The sequence below is a fragment of the Maniola jurtina genome, chromosome 18 (genome assembly GCF_905333055.1).
Source record: "Maniola jurtina chromosome 18, ilManJurt1.1, whole genome shotgun sequence".
Classification (NCBI taxonomy): domain Eukaryota; kingdom Metazoa; phylum Arthropoda; class Insecta; order Lepidoptera; family Nymphalidae; genus Maniola; species Maniola jurtina.
Genome location: NC_060046.1, coordinates 12,892,056 through 12,903,615, shown reverse-complemented (window position 1 = coordinate 12,903,615; position 11,560 = coordinate 12,892,056). Strand labels below are relative to the sequence as shown.

The 11,560-nt window shown below is 36.2% G+C and overlaps 1 protein-coding gene across 1 annotated transcript; it reads right to left on the bottom strand.

The window, feature by feature from the left end:
- Positions 1 to 604: 604 nt before the first annotated feature.
- Positions 605 to 10,045, bottom strand: LOC123874250 (cytochrome P450 6k1-like). The gene is made up of 10 exons (XM_045919488.1): positions 9,896 to 10,045; positions 8,071 to 8,233; positions 6,189 to 6,386; positions 5,324 to 5,470; positions 4,678 to 4,862; positions 4,039 to 4,193; positions 3,158 to 3,276; positions 2,356 to 2,461; positions 1,504 to 1,752; positions 605 to 848 (listed from the first exon to the last, which is right to left on the bottom strand). Exons 2-10 carry the CDS (start codon positions 8,230 to 8,232, stop codon positions 676 to 678), a joined length of 1,494 nt encoding a protein of 497 aa, XP_045775444.1. The 5' UTR covers position 8,233; positions 9,896 to 10,045; the 3' UTR covers positions 605 to 675.
- Between the last annotated feature and the right edge of the window lie 1,515 nt (positions 10,046 to 11,560).

Genomic DNA, 11,560 nt, shown 5'->3' with positions numbered 1-11,560 from the left:
TACGTAATTCCATACAAATGACAAAGACAAAAAATCAGCGAGCGTTAACGATTTTGAGTGGCCAACCAATCATAAATGAGCATATGTTTTCTATACTACTCTATCCATTTAAATTTATATTGTAGATAACAGGTGCATGCCACGATTGATTTGGTTTTTTTACTGCCGATATTTCGACTCAGTTGTCCACATAAAAAAAAAAGTTAGTACGGAAAACAACTAGGCTCGTTTGTGATTGGTTGATCTTTCAAAATGGTTACCGCCGACTGACTTTTTTGTCTTTGTAACTAACACACACTTCATTGATCATATATTTTTAGTTAAGTAAAACAAAGAGTTCCCGCAGGATTAAAAAAAATTAAATCCACGTTGATGAAGTGCGGGTATCAGCTAATAAGTAATATTTTGAACGTATTTTTTTTTAATTCAGACAGATCAAGTTAGCCCTTGACTGCAATCTCACCTAGTGGTAAGTGATGATGCAGTCTATGATAGAAGCGGACTAACCTGCACGGTATATCATACCGGAACGCTGAATCGCTTTAGAAGTATATTAAGGTGTTAGTGACCATAAGGAAACCGATTAAATAAAACGAATGAAATAAAATAAAAAATATATTATCATCAAGTAAAAAACAAGGAGTGAGCTAAATTGATTGGTCCTAGGTATATTCCTTAATTTCTAGGCTCAAATCGAACATAAAGAGGCTCTCCAGGCAAGTACAGCACGCATCGATTGTCGGCCTTCACCTCTATCGGCTTCGGCTTACCGGGCACCGGATATAGCTTGAAGTTCAGGAACACTGATGATAGCGCGTGTCGCAATGTTGTCTGTGCAAAACGGGACCCTGAAATTTCCAAAAATTTTAAAGCAAGAAGAGAGAAACAAGGTTTTTCCGTCCAAGGTTTGTTCATTATAAGTAACGATAATGATGTATTTTTTTTTACTCAAGTTAGGACTTGACTGCAATCTCATCTAGTGGTAAGTGATGATGCAGTCTAAGATGGAAGCGGGCTAACCTGGAAGGGGTATCGCACTTTTGACGTGACAACGTCTTATAATTCGATAGAGCCGGCTGCACGCACGAAAAAACATGACTCATGCGGCGTTACCTCCCTCTGAGGCGTTCCATGTAAGGCTTGAAGTGCAAGCGAGAGCGCGGAACGAGCGACAAAGAACAATCGGCCTTTGTTGTCACGTTCAACTATCGTCAGTAAACCGACTTTACAGACAACCAATTTTTTTATTAAACCCATAGGTACCCCTTTGGTTTCTTGACGGCATCGTACCGGAACGCAAAATCGCTTGGCGAAACGGCTTCTGCCAGTAGTGTGGTAATTAGCCACGGCCGAAGCCTCTCACCAGATTAGACCCGTTTAAAAATTATAGAATTTCAAACCCCTGCCGGGAATCGAACCCGGGATCTCCCACTAATAAAACCACAGCGCTTGCCAGCCAGGGAGGCCTTTCAGCTTCCTATAAGTAGTTAAACTTTATCTTACCTATACAAAACCTCGGTCCTTCTCCAAAAGGCATGTACGTGTACTGTTTAATATCCTTTTCATTTTCTGGCAAAAATCTGTCAGGGTCAAACTTTTCTGGATCAGGGAAGTATTCAGGATCATAATGCATGCCAACACTGTTGACGTACACCGGCATGCCAGCTTTGACTGTTACTTTGTCGTCGATCTGATAGTCTGCTATGGCGATCCTGTCTAGCCAACCCATAGGACTGTACTTGCGAAGACCCTCTAAAAATAAAGAAAGCATAACTTTATAAAGAGCATTTTTTATCATCATCCCCAATCTATATTATGTAGATTAATTATATATTTACTATGTTCCGGCCACTGCATTAACGGCCAACAAGTAACAACGCGATGTTTATCCGGCCAAGTGCGAGTCAGATTCGCGCACCAAAGGGTTCCGTACTCGGGTATTTTATTCGACATTTTGCACGATAAATCAAAAACTTTTATGCGTAAAAATAAATAAAAATCTGTTTTATAATGTATAGATAAAGCCCTTTCACATGATACCCCACTTGGTATAGTTATCTTACTTTGAAAATTTAAACACATTTTCATATTTTTTAAATGATGTAATCAAAAATTCACAGTTTTCGGATTTATTCCTTTACTTGTGTTATAATAGCTACCTGCCAAATTTCATGATTCTAGGTCAACGGGAAGTGCCCTATAGGTTTTCTTGACAGACACGACGGACGGACGGACGGACAGACAAACAGACTACAAAGTGATCCTATAAGGGTTCCGTTTTTCCCTTCGAGGTAAGGAACCCTAAAAACTAAAATAATCTTCAAATCAAACCAAAAAAATAGTTTTTCAGCATACCTTTTATACAACAATTCAGATAAGTCAACTCTGTGAGCAATTGTGTGTCAAAATCCTTGTCCCCAATTCGCTCTTTTGCCTCTTTCAGCTCTTCGTATAGTTTATCCTGCAATTTTATACAATTTTATTTCATATTAAATATAATACAATCAACAAGTCGCAGTTAAAAAATAATTGAAAAATACAACAAACCTGCTAAAAAAAAGAACAAAAATTTTGATTAAGGGATAGCTACCATATTGAACTTTTTCAAAAAAATGTAGGTTAGTTAGTGTTACTCAAAATTTTGTTAAGATTCTAACGATACCCCATATCCCAAATCTGTTTAGGCATTGAGAAGTTTTGGCGGAAAATGTAAATTACTATACCTTGAAAACAGTAATATACTTAATATCATAAAGATATAAGGTTTGTAAGTTTGGTTGTAAGAAGTAACTGGAATCTGGAACTACTAAACCGATTTTGAAAATTCTTTCACCAGAAGAAAGCTACATTGTTCTGGAGTGAGTGAATGAGTGTAGCCTTTATTTTAATTTCAAAAAAATTAGAAATCCATACGAAAATTGTAATAAGCTACCCGTGCGAAGCCGCGGGCGGGTTGCTAATAAATAAACAAAGAAGAGATTTATTTACAAATCTTCCCAGTGACCATCGGTCTCATGAGTGCTATGAACCATAATAATCATTTGGGTTCTACTTAGAGGTTACTTATTCGTTTGTCAGTGAGTTTTTTCCTGATTTTATCCGTTAGAAAGATATAGTGGCTACATGACCTCAGAGAGATTTGGTCAATGGTTTTTACCTGTAGGTCAGGGTTAAAGGCCATTTCGTAAGTGACCCAAGACAGAACACTCCCAGAAGTTTCAAACCCACCAAGCAGGAAAATTGCCGCTTGCGCTAGCAACAAGTCTTCGGAAACCTCTGAAAATAATATCACTTTATTATTCACGTGTTACAGACAAAACTATAATAGGCTTGGAAAAGGTTTAAATTATGTAGATAATATGCTTATATTACTCAGAAAAACAGGTGTTATTTAAATATTTTGACGAATAATTAGAATGTCCTTCCAAAACCTACGCGAGGAACACAGATCACAACGCGTGGGGGATATTCAAGAGTTAATCTAAAAAAATATTGGCAAAATAAATTATTTAATTAGAGCGCAATAATTGTTATCGCAAAACCAGCTTCCATAACAAGTGTAAATTAAAAATTTATAACACCCCCGACGATCCAAAGTATTTGAGTTTTCCAAAACATCATTTTCAAATAAATAATTATGTATTTAGGCAACGTCCATCTTGACAGCTTGACATTTGTCTATTGACATAATATTAGGAACCTAACGGTTATCCAACCTTCTTTTCTACAAGAAAACTAGAAAAGAGCTGATAACTCTTAAACGGCTGAACTGATTTTTTTAGATTATAGCTAAGAACACTCTCGATCAAGCCACCTTTCAAACAAAAAAAACTAAATTAAAATCGGTTCATTCGTTTAGGCGCTACGATGCCACAGACAGATACACAGATACACAGATACACAGACACACAGACACACAGATACACACGTCAAACTTATAACACCCCTCTTTTTGGGTCGGGGGTTAAAAATAGCTAATAATAAAGCTTTTTGTAAAAACATGCCTTTTTACTCTACAAATATCAAAATATGTTTTACCTTCATTACTATCCATCTTGTCCTTCTTGAGTTTGATCAGAGCGTCGAGCAAGTCTTTGGATTCTCGATTGTCTCCGCTTTCTTCTCGGCTTTTAACGATTATCCTAAACATCTTTTTCAGAAACGCTTGTGATTTTCTTGGGAAGAACTTTAACCTGTGAAAGTTCAAACATTTTTTTATATAATCTGCCATAGTTTTTATTTTTTTATTATTAATTACGATCATTTTTTGTTATTTTATGGCTAGGGTCAATATAAATGGTTTAAGTAGATAATACTGCTTAGGTCGATCCACTTAGCCAGGACTTTAAAACCACTGAAACACCGAGTATATGGCACTCAGATTTTGCACCTTTTGACACCTTCAAGTGTGCTTCAAAAAATGGGGGCCTGTTCCAGGTTTGTGAATAACATGTCATTCATGATCAACCCATCGTCGGCTCACTACTGAGAACGGGTCTCCTCTTAGAATAAGAGTTTGGCCGTAGTCCACCACGCTGGCCATATTGTGTGGATTGGCAGACTTCACACGCTTTTGATAACATTGTACTCTCTCGGGTATGCAGATTTTCTCACGATTTTTTCCATCGCCGAATAATATCTATAGAATAACAGATAGAGACTAAAGCTAAAACGTACCTGAAATAGTCGACGAAATCAGGGAAGAAGAATATACTGCACCAGGTCAGACCCCGCATGAGGCCAAACTTGCCAAAATCGTAGGTGATTGACCTCATCGGACCCTTGCCTGTTAGCGTGGCGTCGCTTGGCACTCCGAATGCTGACGTGCCAATGACGTCGGTCGTGAAATCCACATACATTACCTAAAATATACAGGGTGTAATTAGAATACTAAGAAAAACGAAGACATGTGATAGTATTGATGATTACTGATACGATATCACACTAATATCACACTAATATTATAAAGGAGAAAGTTTGTATGTGTGTGTGTATGTTTGTTACTCCTTCACGCAAAAAAAACTACTGGACGGATTGGGCTGATATTTAGAATGGAGATAGATTATACCCTGGATTAGCACATAGGCTACTTTTTATCCCGGAAAATCAAAGAGTTCCCACGGGAATTTTAAAAAACCTACATTCACGCGAACAAAGTCGCGAGCATCAGCTAGTCACAAATAAAAACACGAAAATGTATTCCAACCTCAGACCTCATCATTGTTTTATATTAAACATGATTGTCGTCAAGTGAATGCCTATCTTGCAATAAAAAAAAAATGATTGCATGTCTTGCATATACAAGTTTATAATTAGTACTTACTTTGAGGTCAATAGGGTTCTCTCTATCATTACGAATCCTCTGCGCGAGTTCCCTAACTTTTTGTTTGATGTAGTCTTGCAGGATCCTCAGCTTTGCCGCTGTGAATACGGCGCTTAAACGTTGTCTCAGGGATGACCAAATAGGATCCTAAGATACAAAGAAAAAAAAATTGATCCACACGTCTATTCCACATTTTAAGGGTTCTGTACGTCAAAAAGAAATACGGAACCCTTATAGAATCACTTTGTTGTCTGTCTGTCTGTCAGTCTGTCCGTCTGTCCGTCTGTCCGTCTGTCTGTCTGTCGTGTCTGACAACCGACTCGCACTTGACCAGTTTTTTTAGGCTAGTCCCCCAAAACAAATCTTAACTTCAAATGCTGTTGCACCAGATAAAAAAAAAATCTTTTATTCTGGTGATGCTAAGATTTGGATTGTCGTCAGAAATTGCGAGCAAAAATCTATTTTAACCACTAGCGTGGAAAAGTAATTCGAAATTTGGACGTGACGAGGTCAATGGATGTTGTACCTAACTGTTTCTTTAAAAAAATACCATTTATTGAAATACAATACTTGATAATTTAAAATTCAGAATGCACCCGGAAAAAAAAATTCAATTTTTTTATCAGTTTGCATCAATTTGGTTTGTGTTCCCCACTGTAGTCAGATAAAAACTTCTGTGTTTCGCATGGCTGCAAAATTATTTGCGTTCGTGCCTTTGAATTCCTCGCTACGCTCAGGATTCTAACTTTTCTCAACCTTAGAGTTCTTTTCTTCCTCGGAATTCTATACAAACTGCCATTACAACTTTACAGCCTTGCATATAGGTACAATATATTAGTTAAATAATATTTTTTTGAAATCTTACATTCACGGTAAACAAATTCAGTCCTCCTATAGGATCAGATTCTCCTGAGCTCAAGTATCTGTTCCGGAAGTTGGCGAAATCTTTGACCAGTATCCTCCGAGCTATTTCCGGTGAGTTGACAACTAGACCTGGTCTCCAGAGGAACCAAATCCCTACGTAAGGACTGTTCAGCTTATACAGCTGTCGCAGCCACAGACCCTGTAAATCAAAATCAAAATTTATTTCTTTCATAAAGTATCCATACTAATATTATAATTAATGTGAAAGTGTGTCTGTCTGTCTGTCTGCTACCTTTTCACGGCGCAACAGTTAAACCGATTCTGACAAAATTCGGTACAGGGTTAGCTTATATCCCAGGGACGGACTTAGGCTACTTTTTGTCCCCAAAAATCAAAGAGTTCCCACGGGATTCCTAAAGACCCATCCGCTAAACCGATTTGTATAAAAGGTACCGAGGTAGCTTGCGTCCCTGTAATTGACATAGGCAACTTTTTATCCCGGAAAATCAAACAGTTCCCACGGTATTTTCAAAAACCTAATCCACGCGGACGAAGTCGCGGGCATCTTCATAGTTCTATATATAAAAAAAATTGTAGGATGAAACAGGAAGGTTTCCTGAGGAGGGTCCTCAGCAGTTCACTCAGTACTGAAGGGACTGTTGATGCCATCTAGTAGCGACACTTTGCAGCTATCGGAATTGGCCCATATTACAATGCAGCTCTACGAGAATTGACATATTGCTTTTTACTATATTTTATAGTTGTGTATTTAAAAATTATTTAGAAATTTCCGTAAAGTGTAGGGAAAAACACTATCATAAAAATTATAAAAATACACATACTTTTAGGAATGGAAAACTGTCAGGCATCAAAATCTAACGTCCATTTATTAGTAGACCAAATAAATACATTATAGTTTAACTCTCTCTCCGTCACTCGCTTCATACAATCGTAGTTCCAATTTCATTTGAATATTAAGCAACCAGAGCCCATGAAATTTTGCAGACATATTCTAAAAACTAATATCTGTGCCTGTGGTGTTTTAGATTTTTCTAAAAATATGTAGTTTTAAAATTACAGGGGCTCAAAGATTTGTATGTAAATTTTTAAGACCGCGTAACTTTGACACCGAATATTTTAACAGAAATCTGGAAAACCACAGGCTTATTAGTTTCTAGAATATGTATGCAAAATTTCATGGACTTTGGTTGCTTAATATATTCAAATAAAATTGGAACTACGTTTGTATGAAGCGAGTGACGGAGAGACCCCTCTAACTTTGTTAACAATGTTGTTATCTGAATAGCCCAAATGTCAATAATAATTACACTATTTATTATTACAATAATATTCATTATTAAGAATTACTTATTATTTACTGTTATTATTTCTTATCTTTGAACCAGAATAAACGCAACAAAGTAAACTTTGTATCGATTATTTTGATACTATGATACCTTTTAGTTTTCAATATAAAATAGATTAAATTGTGAAAAAAAATTATTATTCTGATAGAAGTTAGCCATTGACTGGAATCTCACTTGATGTTAAGTGATGATGCAGTCTAAAATGGAAGCGTGCTAACTTGGAAGGATTATAGCAGTTCTATTAAACCCATACCCCTGTTCGGTTCTACATGGCATCGTACCGGAACGCTAAACCGCTTGGCGGCTCGGCTTCGCCGGTAGGCTGGTAACTAACCACAGCCTAAGGCCTTTCAGGAATTTGTTAGTCCGCAATTTGAATAACCCCATGTTTATAATCTAGTAGGAACACTCCCGATGGTAGTTGATTCCACAGTTTGCATGAGCGTGAAAAAAAGGAAGGAAGCGCTCCAGGCACCCAGGTAGGTACTTACTATTTAAATAAATGAATTAACTTACAGGATTATATCTTTGCAGAAAGTTGAGGCTGCCAAGAATGGGGTTGGGTGGTAGATACGGCACCCCACGAACTGCCCAGTAGTTCTTCACTGACACCCATTTCAGGTAGAGCCACGTGAAAAAGCAAGTGATCACGCTAATAACTAGCAGGTAGATATACATTCTGTAACAAACAATATCACACAAATATTATAAAGCAGAAAGTTTGTGTGTATGTATGTGTGTAGGTATGTGTGTGTATATGTTTGTTACTTTTTCAAGAAAAAACTACTGGAGCGTTTTGGCTGAAATTTAGAACGGAGATAGACTATACCCTGGATTAACACATAGGTTACTTTTTATCCTGTAAAAATCCCTAGTTCCCGCGGGATTTTAAAAACCTATAACCACGGGAAGGAAGTACCGGGCATCAGCTAGTAATTTATACTTATTAATAGTGCATCTACACCTGTACCATTTTTCCACAAAAAAGGAGTGTTATGTGTTCAGGTTGTACGTGATTGAAGGACAAACCAAATCAACAAAACAAAATAAACTTTTCGCATTTATAATAATATGGGTAGCTTGGATAAAAAATGGGTAGTGATGTGTAGATATAGGCCACAAGCGTCTGCTGCGTCGCAGCTAAGGTTGAAATATATAGAGCGCACTTTGACTTTGCTTCAGTTAAAACGAGACAGATTTATGCCAGCGGTATAACGCTGTCTCGTTTTAACAGTGTCATAAGTCTGAGCAAAGTCAAAGTGCGGTCTATAGATCTCAGCCTTCTCACTGTGACCTGTGCAAGCGCGCTTTCGGGGAGGTCTATGCCCAGCAGTGGACACAAATAGACTGATAATAACATAGATCTAATTACTGCGTCATTTACATCAATTGATAGGTAATAATAATAGTAATTAATTAAATGAAACGTAATTTAATAATAATTGTTTAAAAGTATTGTATGTTCTGATGATAATTCCTTTGTTTTGATAATATCTAAAATTATTAGGTAAGATAGTTTATCATTTTTGGGGTTCCGTATTCGAATAGAAAAATGGAACTCTGGCCCGGGGCGGATCGGAGAGGAGATGTGTAGGTACACTTTGTACAGTCAACCAATCAGATTTTTGAAAATTCAAAATTCAAAATATTTTTATTCAATTAGACTTTTACAAGTTCTTTTGAATCGTCAAAAGCATCTACCACTGGTTCGGAATGCCTTTTCTACCGAGAAGAACCAGCAAGAAACTCGGCGGTTGCTCTTTTGAAAGATGACATGATAATTTTTTCACGTCATCTATTATGAATCTGATTGGTCAACTGAACACATCTCCTCTCTTCTTCGCTTAGGTGGATATCGGGCCTAATACTCGTAGAACCACTTCGTAGTCTACAAAGATCCTCTTTTTCAGGAATGTATGAAGATATCAAGTTTAAAATATTATTCCATTCTAATTATTACTAACATTACTAATTACTAATATCAGTAATTACTAATAATTTAACTAATAGTAATATAATAAATGCGAAAGTGTGTCGGTCTATCTGTCTGTCTGTCTTCTAGCTTTATGGCCTATCTGTTTAACCGATTTAAAGGTTGATAAAGGGATATTATAACTAAAAAAACTAGTATTATTTTCAAATTGTAATTCATGATGAAGTATGGGAAATGGCTTTTTAATTTATTTATTTATAGGGATGGCTTGCATCCTGGATGCGGGTATAGGATACTTTTTATCCCATAAAATCAAGCACTTCTCGCGGGATTTTTAAAAAGCCTAAATCCATGCGAAGTTAGTCACTTAAATATTTTAAAATATAATGAAAAAACTTAAATATTTACCTTAATATTAAATTAATTTCTCATAAACACTCATTAATTATATGACATAAAGTATGTCTTACAGACTATCACATAAACTATACTATAAACCCCAGTCACTATTTAACTTGAAATATTTAAAAATAAAACAATGTGACTTCTTCCAGCAAGCAAAGCATACTACACTATATCCAAAGGCGTCTTAAGTTCTTATACTTAGACGATATCTGATTATTTCTTTTTTTTTTCACGAAAACTAAAGATATTGATTGTCCCAAACCAACTGATATGTACTAAAACGTGATTGTGCGAATTTTTTTTAATAACAAAGCTTTTGTATTCATAACAACAAAACTATCCTGAAATCCTGAACTATCCTGAATTTTCTATCCTGAAAGAACCCTATTATTTTTGGGGATAAAAACTATCCCAGACCTACGAGTATGTTATCCCAGAGTATTAGTTAAAAGTATGCATCCAATTATGTTTAGTAGTTACAGCGTAAAGCATGCACAGACAGACGGAGAAAAATTAAAAAAAAAATTGTGGTCTAAGTTTGTATTGTTCGTGAGTTGATAATTGTAATAATATATTAATTTATGTACAGAAATCGTACAATTTAGTTTTTTAATAATGGTAGGTACATGATAGTCTATATAATATACATAGATATATAATATTCATTTTAATTAGATATTGATAGTGCATCACATACGCGTGTGTACACATATGATTCGTATTTTAACAGATTCATCAAAATACGAATCGCAAAAATACGAATGTGTATACCTATACGCGTACGTACGCTTTGTATGACGACCATTTTGAAACGTATTTTCACGCAATACGTGCAGAAACGCCTTATGGGGTTAAAAGTTAAGGGCATAAGCTAATAATTCATAGGCCATTAGCCATAAAGCCAAATACCATGAAAGTATTATCACCTAATTCAGTAAAAAGTTAAAATAGCATAATTCTTAAGATAGTATTTATCGCGATTAGAGTTGATAAAGAATCTTATAAACCAATGTCAAATATTTTATTGATAGCCACATTGAAATATAAACAGTACTTCCTACTTACACGAGTTTATTCGTTGGATAGCTATCTGTGTACTTGGTGTGCAGTTTACATAAGGCTAGTTCCACACCCATTATCATTTTAGTGTATGGTATGGCGTACCATCATTCATTCAGCACTGAGAACATCATTGAAAACGTATAAAGTTTACTATGCGTTCTATTATCCATGCTAATATTATAAATGCGAAAGTGTGTCTGTCTGTCTGTCTGTCTGTCTGTCTGTCTGTCTGTCTGTCTGCTACCTTTTCACGGCCCAACAGTGTAACCGATTCTGACGAAATTTGGTACAGGGCTTATATCCCGGAGACTTACGGGAAATATCCCGATTTTGATTTCCTTCACGGGTCTTGACAGATAGACAGACAAACAACGAGGTGAGCCTTTATAGGTTCGCTTTTTTTACCCGACTGCGGCAAAGCCAAAAGAATGGGTTGTGATTTTAGCAGTCTATGTATGTATGTATGTATCCAGATATATTTGTATCCAGATTCTGTATGTTTCACCGTAGCGCCTAAACTACTAGGCCGATTTTGATGAATGAGGTGTCAATTGATTTGTTGTAAAGGTCCGAGTGAAATAGGCTATATTTCATACGAAAAAAATT